Raw genomic sequence first — 12189 nt, 5'->3', positions numbered from 1 at the left:
TAGTTACAAGAGTAGCTACTGTAGTGTAAAAGTAGTTTATTTAGTAGTTTAGTATTTTAGTAGTCTAATGTAATTAAGAGAAGATTTCAAAGTATAAATATTAATACCATGTATTGTTATTACCTAAAAATACTGTGATATTATTTATAGGCTTTAACGCACAGCCCTAGCTCTCGGACACATTTGTGTAGAAACATGCATCCTCAGTTGAGATGTAAAAAGAGCAAAAGCACAAGGGGGCAGAATCCCTTTCCTTGTAGTTTATCGGTTTTATGTTTAACATGCCTATTTGCAAAGTTAATTTTTTATCTGTAAAGTTGGTTAAGTTTCACTTTTTAAACCCCTGTGCACATCCTTAAGTGAGGGCAATCATCACCAGTCTTCAAATCACGAGTTCACTCTGATCTCTCTTTAACTACGCTGATTCTGTTATTGACGCAGTTCATTTTGGCTGTTGCTAATTTGAATAACCTCATGTGTATTCTCACCCTTTTTTTCCCAAAACTGAAATAAACTGAGGCAGTTATTCCACATAGCTTTGCTTCAATGTTAAATCACTCTGTGTGTTTCAGTGCAAGTGTGCCCAGTACTGGCCGGACCAGGGCTGTTGGACATACGGGAACATCCGAGTGTCTGTAGAAGACACAATGGTTCTGGTGGACTACACCATCCGCAAGTTCTGCATCCAACAGGTAATATCCCATCAATGTGGGTACCAGGATACGATTGTTTTGTTCATTGTTTACCCTCCACACAGACATGAGAAACACTGGTGTAGTGTGTACTTACAAAGGTCCTTTAAATAATATCAGCGTGCACTCTGCTGACTAAAAAATAAGTATGTCTAGTTTAAGTTACAGAAATGAAAGATGGCACTCATTGTGGGTCCATGACCTGGTTTTATTTGTGTCTCAGGTGGGCGATGTTTCAGGGAAGAAGCCTCAGAGGCTCGTCACCCAGTTCCACTTCACCAGCTGGCCAGACTTTGGGGTGCCCTTCACCCCTATTGGCATGCTCAAGTTTCTCAAGAAAGTCAAGAATTGTAACCCTCAGTTTGCCGGGGCCATCGTGGTCCATTGTAGGTGAGTGCTTAAAGCTTACACCTTTACTTGTGCTTATTTTGTTGTGTGTCTTTATTTGCAAGCCACACTCACAACATGCCATATATCTGTCTGTCAGCGCGGGCGTGGGGAGAACAGGTACCTTCATTGTGATCGATGCCATGTTGGACATGATGATCGCTGAGCGGAAGGTGGATGTGTTTGGCTTCGTCACCAGGATCAGAGCCCAACGCTGTCAGATGGTCCAGACTGATGTAAGTCCAGTGTTAACACACATGGATGCAGTCTTTCCCATGATGCAGTGTTTGTACTGCAATGTTTTTTAAACTTCCACTCCCTCTTCACCGTCTTCTCTCCATCCCACAGATGCAGTACGTGTTCATCTTCCAGGCGTTGTTGGAGCACTACCTGTACGGAGACACAGAGCTGGAGGTCACTTCTCTGGAGTCGCACCTGGCCAAACTCTACGCCCCCTCACCTGGAGCTGGCTGCAGTGGGCTGGAGGCTGAATTCAAGGTCTGTTTTAATGAAGTGACTGATTTTAATGAAGGCTTTTTGATACAAATATATACATATGTCTGACAACCTTCACATCTAAAGACAATTTGAGTTTTAAGTCACAGAATATAAGACTCAGGGTATTATTTATGTATTGTTTTATTCCACCAACCTGCCCAGGGACTGCAGGTGGAAAATAGCAGCTCTGCTAGAAGCTGGCACAATGCATCTCTCCTTGTTTTATATGAGGTAAATGTTTTATTATGCACTGTCCCTGTCTAAATAAAATTACATTACTATTTACAAGACTGCAACTAGATTCCTTTTAAGATTATTTTCTATCATGCTCCTAATACACCCAACTGACATATATCAATTTCTTACGTGTCAGCAAAAATACAAAAGTGAGATAAAAAGGTGTCGTATGTTGAGAGTAAACTCATCCATTCAGCACCAGTGTAATCCATAAAGATAAACAATGTGCACACAAGCTTTGCATTTTGTATTTTGTCACTCAATAGCTGCACTATTGAGAATGAGAGGCGAATTATTTAGAACATTAAGATTTCTCACTAAAAGAAATGCTGGTTAATGGATAAAATACACATAGAATTAAACACAGGCTCTTGTTGACTCCACAACCAGTTTCTCCTTTTTTTCCCACAATAGAAGAGAACGGAGACTTGTTAGTGTTCTTGCACCTCCTCAGCGTCTCCTCCGTGTTTACTGTCCGCCCAGTTTGCTACTTCCTGTGTAGTGCTAGCTGAGAGAGCTCACGTGTTGGTTGTTGGCAATGTTTATGTCATTGACCTTCACTATTTGCATAGCCAAGTCTAGTGTTGTCAAAAATATCAAAATATCAGTGCTGATTCTGAACATGTGAAACGGCTTCAATACCCTTTTTTTGTTTCAGTATCGATACAAAGATACTATTTGCTCTTTTACGTCCCCTTATTGTTAATGAATACTTAAGTCATTCTGCTGCTCTCTGCTTGTTACCAAGACAGAGAAGTGGTCGCTGTCATGTTATCTACCACTGTTATGTGTATCATAAAATGATGTTGAAAATCAATCATTTTCACAGTATTGTATCAAAGTTAAGAATTCCAATATTGTGACAACACTAGCTGTTACAAACAACATATTATAATATTAAACATGTTTAATTTTGTCGGAACATCAAGACGAGAAAAAGGCAGACTTAAAACAGCCCAGACTGATTATTATGGCCAACTTACACCTAACAATCGCGATCACAGGAGAGCCCCACGACTCTGACAGAACCCACGTGAAATGTGTCTATGACAGGGAAATAAGATAATAATAACAGGGCATAAGATGAAAACAGTTGGTGTCTGACGTTCACCTGGCGTGTTTTAACATCAAATGTCCTTAGACTTAAGTTGTGATCTCTTCTTTCCAGAAACTGACATCCATCAAGATTCAAAATGACAAGATGAGAACAGGCAACCTGCCCGCCAACATGAAGAAGAACAGAGTCCTACAGATCATTCCATGTGAGTGATTATAGGCGTGAGCTCTATCACTAACGCAATGATGCTCACAATAAAGTTACAGATGTATAGTGTTTGTGTCAGCTCTTAAAGCTTTTCATCAATCGCGGTTAAAGCGTCTCCTTGCTTCTGACAGATGAGTTCAACAGAGTGATCATTCCAGTCAAACGGGGAGAGGAGAACACCGACTACGTCAATGCCTCTTTTATCGACGTGAGTATAAAAGGATACGAATGGATCATTCCATTTCATTAATGCAAGCAATTGATCGAGTGTTTTAAGTCTGCCTTTCGCCCTCCTGCCATTTAATTTTTGTATCCTCCATTCATCCCTCCTTTCCGCGTGGACATCGCTTCCTGTCTTTTTCTTCCATCTGGTCACAGGGCTACCGTCAGAAGGACTCCTACATGGCGAGCCAGGGCCCCCTGCAGCACACCATAGAGGACTTCTGGAGGATGATCTGGGAGTGGAGAAGCTGCTCCATCGTGATGCTCACAGAGCTGGAGGAGAGAGGGCAGGTGTGTGTGGATGTGTATATGTGTGTGGATACAAACACTAGTATTAAATATCAGGTCAATTCCTGACTAAAATAGAATATTGATATTAGATTATTTACTCAATGCTAACTTGACGCCACCAGTCTGGTACTAATATGAGCAAAATGACTCGATCTTTACTGGTTTTCCAGGATTTTTTTATGCCAAATCTTTAATAAAATGTGATACAAATTGTTATTGGTCAAATTATCCAAATGGTTTAATGCTAAAACAAAGAGTCATGCTAGGAAATCAACTTCAACAATCAGAACCAGAAGTTTAAAACCCAGTTATTTTAGTTTATGTCAGATTTGTTGTCAGTTCTTTTCTTTGCTTATGAAATTTGTAATTCATGTAACTGGAATTTGTTCATTCTTTTATCATTTTTACTGTTTGGACATCTGGAAAATTGTAGAACCACTATGCAGAGATTTAGGTGGCTTTAATATTTTATATTTCCTTGAAATGTTCAGAATTGTATTACACCATGCACAAAGGTTATGTCCTTGCCGCAGCGGCCGCAGGTTCGAGTCCGACCTCGGCTCTTTGCTGCATGTCTTCCCCCCTCCCTCCCCCTTTCACCCTTGTCTGTCCTATCTAATAAAGCTGAAAAAGCCTTAAAAAACCTCAAAAAAAGAAGAACGTAGTATGTGGTTGAGTGTGGTAATATGACCATCTTTATTTTTGTGTCCTACAGGAAAAATGTGCTCAGTATTGGCCCAGCGATGGGTTGGTGGTCTATGGTGACATTTCCATTGAGATTAAAAGGGAGGAGGAGAGTGAGAGCTACACAGTGCGTGACCTCCTGGTCACAAACAACAGGGTAAGGAACGAAATCATTGAAATAAGGAGATGCTCCAAATGAAAACACGCTGCAGAGTCTGAAGGCCATTGCACACCAAGACTGTTTTTCATCCAGTGTTGTTGCACATTAAAAAATACGATCTCTCATGTCAGTAATGTGTACACACTGACTCCAAAACTTTTCATCAGTTATAACATTTCCAGAATAGGTTCGATTTTCTAATTTTACGAAATCCATCTAAAACCTGTACCAAGTTGTTTGACCAAGAAGCAGTGAAGAAAATGTGGCGTAACCAGCAGTACACATACAGCTGCAACAAGAGAGAGAAACAGGATACACAGTTTCATCACATGACACAGATACTACTTGAAGCAGGTCAGATAATATTTAGGTGGACGATGATGATGACAACGAGGAGGATGTGGACCGTTCAACAGAGTGAACAGAGAGAGGGAGGACTGCCGGCCTCTTAAGGTAGCCGGGGTGCCAAATGTTAAACATGAAAAGTCTCTTTACATTTTGTCTTATAATGCTATATTGCAATTGTAAATATGAATATATATATGTGTGTGTGTGTGTGTGTGTGTGTATACTCAATGTGCAAGGTTTCTCTGTTTGAGTTAACAAAAAAAGTGATGACAGATGGAAAAAAATACATACAAAAATGGACTTGGTGTGCTAAGGCCCTTACAGATGTTAAAAAATTATCAATTACAAATTGTGCTTTTTGATGCCCAGATTAGCTGATGATAGTTATTTAACAACAACAGTCTTTTCAATTCTACCTGTATGACATGTCCCAATCTCGTGTCTCATTTTTGCCCTTTGCAATCTGTCCAGGAGAACAAGGCGCGAGCAGTGCGTCAGTTCCATTTCCATGGCTGGCCAGAGGTGGGCATCCCGACTGATGGGAAAGGCATGATCAACATAATTGCTGCAGTGCAGAAGCAGCAGCAGCAGTCTGGCAACCACCCCATTACTGTGCACTGCAGGTAAAACACATGCAGCCTTCCTTACTCAGTATGTCGCTGTTTCAGCCTCTGTGTCCCTGTCCAAGAAAATACATGACATAAAATACTTGACATTAAGATAATTATATTGATTTTTTTTTGTAGCATGTGGAAATGCTTCTGGTAATCCAGCGTGCTATTGTGTGTCTGGGAAATTGTTGCAGCTTGTAAATCACAGGAAAAAACAACTTGGAAGAATTGTTCTCTTCTTCCTTGTGACATTTTAACTGCCCTCAGAAATGTTGCTAAGTTCTCTCACAACAAAGCCTTGTGTGCGTATGTTATTTCGGCATATGCTCACTGCAGCGTGCATAGTGAGGTTTACTTTGTTGCCTATGTGTGTGTGTGTACAGTGCTGGCGCTGGCCGGACGGGGACTTTCTGTGCGTTGAGCACAGTCCTGGAGAGGGTGAAGGCAGAGGGCATCCTGGATGTCTTTCAGACAGTCAAGAGCCTCAGACTGCAGAGACCACACATGGTGCAGACACTGGTGAGGAGCCGGTTGAACCTTACTTACCTTATATAACCTTATGTAAAATTATGTCTGAGTATTTCTTTTCCATAGGGCCTAATTAGCAAGCAACTAGTCTCTGAAAAGAACATGCTGAAAAAGTGAAACTTTTTCTCTCCTGACATCAAAAGCCAAAAGCTTGAGTTATTATGTCTGCAGAAGATTAATCTCCACCACCATTAGTGAATTTGTCAGCACAGGGTGTCTCAACGACGTGTAGTCGGATTTGGCTCTATCCAAGGAAGGAACTGATGAGAATTTGGTAGCAGTTTGATTTATGTCCTAAAACTGTCATTAACTTTGGAACCAAGAGATCTTGACATTTTCTCCCAAAGCCTCAGAGTATGTTTGCAGGGTTAAAGGAATAGTTCAACATGAGAGAAACACTCTTGCCAATTGCTGGGTAAGAGGATAGATATCACTCTCCTGACTTCCACAGTACATTCATAACTGGAGCCAACAGCCAGTTAGCGTAGTTTAGCATAAAGACTGGAGACAGGAAAACAGCCAGCCTGGCTCTAATTAATACTTTTTTTCTCATTTGTTTTTATCCTATACTAAAACCAAAGTGTTAAAAAAAAACCCTTAAGGTATGTTATGTACTGGACTACTTCTTGGCCGAGACCAGTTGCTAGGCAACAGGCAGAGGTTACTGGTCCCAGATACGTAATAGTCTGACATGTAACCCACCCAAACGAGATATAACATGTTGTTTAGTGAGTTTTAAAGGGGCTGGTAGGTGGATAGGTGCAGAGGGCAGATTTGGTACTTCGACCAAAATAACCCAATGCCAAGTAGTGTCAAAACTTGTCCGGTAAAACTACACCTGCATTTGATACTTTTTGTTCTCACATTTAGAAGAAATAACTGTGTACTTTTGTTAGCAGCCAATCACTGAGACGTCTGATTGGCCCACTGCCACAGCAGCTACGACACATACAGTCTGGTGTGATGAATTGGAGTGCTGTATATTTTACAGAGGCTGCTCTGCCCCAAAATGTTTTTGGCAGTTTGTACAACTGAATGTTTTCATTCACATGATGAGTAATGTGTTAAATTTGGGGAAAAAAGTATCAAATGTTGTACTCTATTGGTACCTGTATCACTTTAAGGGTCCAGGTATAGAAATTCTTTCCAGCCCTAGAGAGGTGGGGTTTTTTTTTTTCCAAGTTAGTATATATTCTCATGTGTTTGACTTGCAGATGCAAAACAAGGTTGTGTTTTTTTTAACTTTCATAATGCGCCAGCCCTCAAACTACAGTTTTGAGATTGTATTGCTGTTTGTAGTGTGTAAACCTTATTACAAGCGATCTGTGACTCAAGTGATTGAAATGTGACAGATTTACAAACTTACAACTGACATAACTTCCTCCCTTTCTTCAGGAGCAGTACGAGTTCTGCTACAAAGTGGTCCAGGAGTACATCGATGCCTTTTCTGACTACGCCAACTTCAAGTAGGGACCTGTCATGGATGGATGGATGTCTGCATACACTTCATACAAGCATATGCACGCACCAGAAAACACACACACATACATTGCCATGCAGAAAGCTGCATATTCCCATCTGATGGATTTTTAAAAGACTCATCACAACTTGATCTGTGGATGGGATAAACTGCCTGCAGAAAAAGGGAACAGGAGCCCCGGAGGACAGCGCAGCGCAGCCGGACAGAGAAAATAACTGAGATGCCTTCTTGAATATTTTGTAATATTGGTCTTGTTAATATAGCCCTTCACCCCCATTTGCTCCCCATCTCTCCCCCCCAATATGTATATATACTTACTGTGTTGCATCTTATTACTTTGGTTTCAGACACAGTTTTGAGTTTGGCTGCATTTTTGGGTGGCACCTGTAATGTATTTTATTGGTATATATATAAATATATAAATATATATGAATATAAATCTAATGCTTTGGAGGCTAACGTCAAAAATCCAGAGTCAAAGTATTGATGTTTGGATTTTTTTTTTTTTTTTACTTTTTAGGGACAGAGACTTAAAACATTTTTTGGCTTGGCCAGAGCCGTGCTGTAGCAACATATGTTGTAGCAGAACGCTGAACATTTACAGACCAATTCTTTTCACACCTACACATTCATACAACACACACACAGCCGAGCCAGTCCTCACACAGATTTAGTTCAATCTATTGAGCCACTTACAATTTCTCCTGTTAAAGTTTCAGGGGTTCAAAGGTCACACATGATTATATAGCTAAAAATCTCTGTGATGTAGCTCATCGACTCAGGTTGACAAACACACACACTAAATACCAGGAGCCATTCTTTTTTTTTAGCATGTGTGTGTGTGTTTGTTTGAACTGGAGCTTAAGCTGGCAGAAAAGACACAAGTACGTTTCAGTGTCTTCTGTCTGCCGAGTGCCAAAGTCCTTCACTCACTTGGTTACGCAGCTCTGGAGTCTGAGACCATGTTTAGACATTCAGTACACGAAAGTTATTTCACTGTTCAAGGATCAGTAACCAACACACTGCTGCACTATAACAGGAAATTGAGAAAGAAATACACATTTTTTTTTACAGCATAAAGCAAAGAAATGTGAGAAGAATTGGTCAAGCTTTCATGTTGAATCTAAAATTACTTTTTATTTTGAGGTCTGTTACAGTATCTGCAGCAATGTTGAACATGTTGGCAAGCCAAATCACAATCACAAGTAACTCCCATTACTGTATCAAAGAAATCAGCAAATGTTATATACCCAGCATATTTCTTTTTCTTGTTTACAGACGCACGTCAGTATTTCTAGTTGATTGTATTGAACATTTCTTTTCCGTAAGGGTGTCCTTTGCCTGAATTAACCCTCATTTCAATTCTTCTATACCAGCCTCACATCATTTCGCTGTACCGTCACACTTTTAAAGAATGATTTTTTTCCCACCATGAACACTGATGCCGAAGAATGTCTCTTTTAATTAATGCTGTTGCTAACATGTTCCTCAAAAATGGATACATTGTTACTTAAATAGCAGAGGTGTGCCATGCCATGTTTGCTCAGATTTTTTTTTGTCCTGTGAGGACGCAAAGACTTGAATTACAGTGTTTTATTTTTTCAGATAAGGTCACAATTGAGGCCATGCCCTCAATTGTGACGAATGATGTCAGTTAACCGCAGGGCTTCAGGTCAGTCATAATGTCAACTCGGTCAGCTCAGGAAATGACTGACTCCAGGATTGTTTGAATTTACAAATTGAACACATTCAGCTTGAGTTCATGTCCGAAGCTGACTCACAGTCAAATGGTTTTACTCCCACCAGAGGAGGACTCTGATATCATGCTTCGCCCAGATTTTAACAGATTTTAATGCCATGATATTAATCTTTTAAGAATTCTCAAGCTATGTCAATCTTTTTTAATGTAGATTTTAACTGAAAACCCCTATTATTGTACATAATTTGCATCATACACTAACAATCTAAATCACCTAACAGTCCTGTGTTTTATGACATTTCTTAGCAGAAAGGAGCACAATCAGTCCTTATTTATTGATAGTGGAAAGTACATGCTGATATTTTACGAAGGGTGATTGCGTCAATGTTGATTGTTTGAATACTCATGCACTATTTGCACCAAAAGCAAAGCCCTTAAAGATACAGAACCAAATGAGAGATGAGGTCAGAAGAATGATTTGGCCTTGATATTGGAGTATAAGAAATATATTTGAACTGAAGCTCTTCAGGTCTCAAAGCTCTGGGGTAAACTCCTTATAGGGACTTAAAGTAGCAGATATTTTAAATGACCAGTCACTGAAACTGTTGGATGTTGTGCATCATCATTTCAGGTCTTCATTCGTTCCAAAGCATCACAAGTGCCCACACTATTAGTTTGGTGCCATTATGTTCTTCATGACTTTGTCACTTATTTGGTCTTATATTAACAGAGGAGGAGTTGCTATTTGTTTGGCTATTCTGTCTGTGCTTAAATTACATGGGTGTGTGTTTGGATCATGTGACTGTGTCTCACTGCAGTTTAACAGCAGAAAGCGACACTGTGCCAACCCATGAGACCCACTAGTTTGCTATTATGGTGAATTTTTAAAAAAGTGCCTCAGTGGTAGGTTTTCCAAAAAAAAAAACTTTACAAAATGTGGTGCAACCATCGTAAAAGCTGTCCTTTGCATTTTCCCAACTCACATGTGTTTCCTCAGCTATCACCTGCAGACAGATGACAAACCTCTTTGACAAATCAATAGGGCCAAAACTAAGACTGGGTGAGTCATCCTTCCTTTCACATTCCCTCTAGTCATGTGGTCTTTGTGCAGAACAAACTAACATTGAGGTCACTTTTTAATTTTTTTTCTTTTTGGCTATATTTCATTCCATATCACTTAAATGTGGGATCCATGACAAGTAATCAATTGTGGGTACCCAAATGTTTGGCAGAAATACGTATTTTTTTCCCCACAAGAAATGGAATTGCATCTTTTAAGCATTGTCACAAAGGGAAACCAGACAGTTGTCCCTGTTTCACATCCCTTGGAGCGCTTTAACACCCTGGAAAATTAAAATACGTCTCCATTTCTAGAGCATCGGACTTGAGGAAGACAAGAGTCCAAATTCGCTCTTCTTTTCCCCCTTTTACGTGTCCTTTATGTCTTCTGTCCACTCACAGCTGTCCACTTCCTTTTCCTCTCTTACTTTGTCCTCTGACCATTTTTTCCCCAGTGGTCACTGCCCACTCACTTTTGTACATAATGTAAGGTTATTTATATTTCATTCCTGTCTGCTGCCTTGCTTATTATATTTTCTTCTCCCCCCTTGTTATTTTTTTTTTTTTTAAAGATGTATATTGAACTGTATCGGGACCATTTTGAAATGTATTAGAGATGTTTTGTTTTGGCCATTTTTAATTTGGTATAATTGTCTTAAGCAAATCCTATTTTTTAATTTGCCAATGTTTGTTTCTAGTGTTTTGTTATTCAACATTTGAATATATGTATATATAATTATATATATGATAAAATTATATATAATTATATAATGCCAAATGGCCTTTCTAAGCAAGATACTGTTCAAACCTAATAAAGTGCTTGAGATTTTAGCTTTTTTCTGGATGTATTTTGTCTTTTAATAAAACGTTAAACACAGAGGTGCGGTTATGTCACGTGTCAGACAAGTCAGATGTTTTCGTGCGTTGTCGTTGCTCCTATCAAGTCTGGACAACCTGATGCTCATTACAGCTCACCTCTCAATGAAGACTAATGGTACAGTGGTGCAAAATAATTGCAGATCATTCATGAAGTCAATAGATCAGGCAGTTCTCCAGAGTGTTGCTCTTGAAGGCTTTTCAGTCAGTGTTTAACCCTTCACCCCCCATCAAATATTAATGTGCTTTTTGCAGCAATGAATAAGTAATCAGGGAATCATTTAGGGCTGCTGCTGAAATGTGGACAGCTATACCTGGAGTTCATTTAAGAAAACAACACATTTGCATCGTTATTGAATTAACCTGATATAATTATCTTTGGTGGTCTGCTACATATTTATTTATAGATGGAGAGATGGAAAGATATCCAGTATAAATCCTAAACAATGTGATTACTTAAAGGGGCACACACATTTTTTAACACAGTCTGCAATAATAAAATGAGGAAATTGATAAAAACCGAGCATTTGAGATTGAAGATGACTTTATTTGTCCCTAGGCAAATTTGACTTGGACAAAACAGCCGTCACATAAATACACATCCAAAAAGACTGGTACCCGATTCACCCCTACGACAATCGGGGGGGCATTCCCAATTCGGGGTTGGTTGGAACAGATTATCTACCCAAATAATCATCATCATATTTTGATAACCCCTCACACTCAAATAATCTTAATGTTACCGACACTGTCAGAGCCTCTCCGATCTTGAATCATAAGTATCAAACATGTTCGATATTTATGGTCGGATCTGACAAAATACTGAGCGGAAACTCGCAACAGCTAGTGAGAGCGAGGAGACCGGGAGGCATCACCTAATGGATTTTGTGTACATGTAAAGCTAAAAAACAACAAGCAAATTGTATAATTCACACTCACTCTGTCTTCTAAGTCGTAACTTAAACCATAACTTTTTTATATGTTTTGGTTTTTCATTACAAAATAAGAGGCATGCAGGTACTGCCAGCTGACGACAGCAAACCTGACATCATGTTTGATCACGCAAGATTCATGAGATCCTCGCCACTGTGACATCTTAACTTAACCTACTTACTTAACGGCAAGTGTGTGGTCTCACAATCTGGCTGAGTCG

At 39.5% G+C, this 12189-nt stretch overlaps 1 protein-coding gene across 1 annotated transcript in view; it reads left to right on the top strand.

Moving 5' to 3' along the window:
• ptpra (protein tyrosine phosphatase receptor type A) overlaps positions 1–10991 on the top strand; it is a 34105-nt gene extending 23114 nt beyond the window's left edge. The window contains exons 12-22 of the mRNA XM_042502343.1: positions 573–692; positions 916–1082; positions 1180–1315; positions 1428–1577; positions 2983–3076; positions 3210–3286; positions 3457–3591; positions 4307–4432; positions 5255–5406; positions 5778–5913; positions 7318–10991. Of these exons, the coding sequence (XP_042358277.1) occupies positions 573–692; positions 916–1082; positions 1180–1315; positions 1428–1577; positions 2983–3076; positions 3210–3286; positions 3457–3591; positions 4307–4432; positions 5255–5406; positions 5778–5913; positions 7318–7392 (1368 nt within the window). The 3' untranslated portion in view covers positions 7393–10991. The remainder of the gene's footprint in view (positions 1–572; positions 693–915; positions 1083–1179; positions 1316–1427; positions 1578–2982; positions 3077–3209; positions 3287–3456; positions 3592–4306; positions 4433–5254; positions 5407–5777; positions 5914–7317) is intronic.
• The last annotated feature ends 1198 nt before the right edge of the window (positions 10992–12189 follow it).

The sequence above is a fragment of the Plectropomus leopardus genome, chromosome 2 (genome assembly GCF_008729295.1).
Source record: "Plectropomus leopardus isolate mb chromosome 2, YSFRI_Pleo_2.0, whole genome shotgun sequence".
Lineage (NCBI taxonomy): Eukaryota > Metazoa > Chordata > Actinopteri > Perciformes > Serranidae > Plectropomus > Plectropomus leopardus.
Note: the sequence above shows the minus strand (reverse complement) of the source record. Positions and strands in the feature narration are given on the sequence as shown.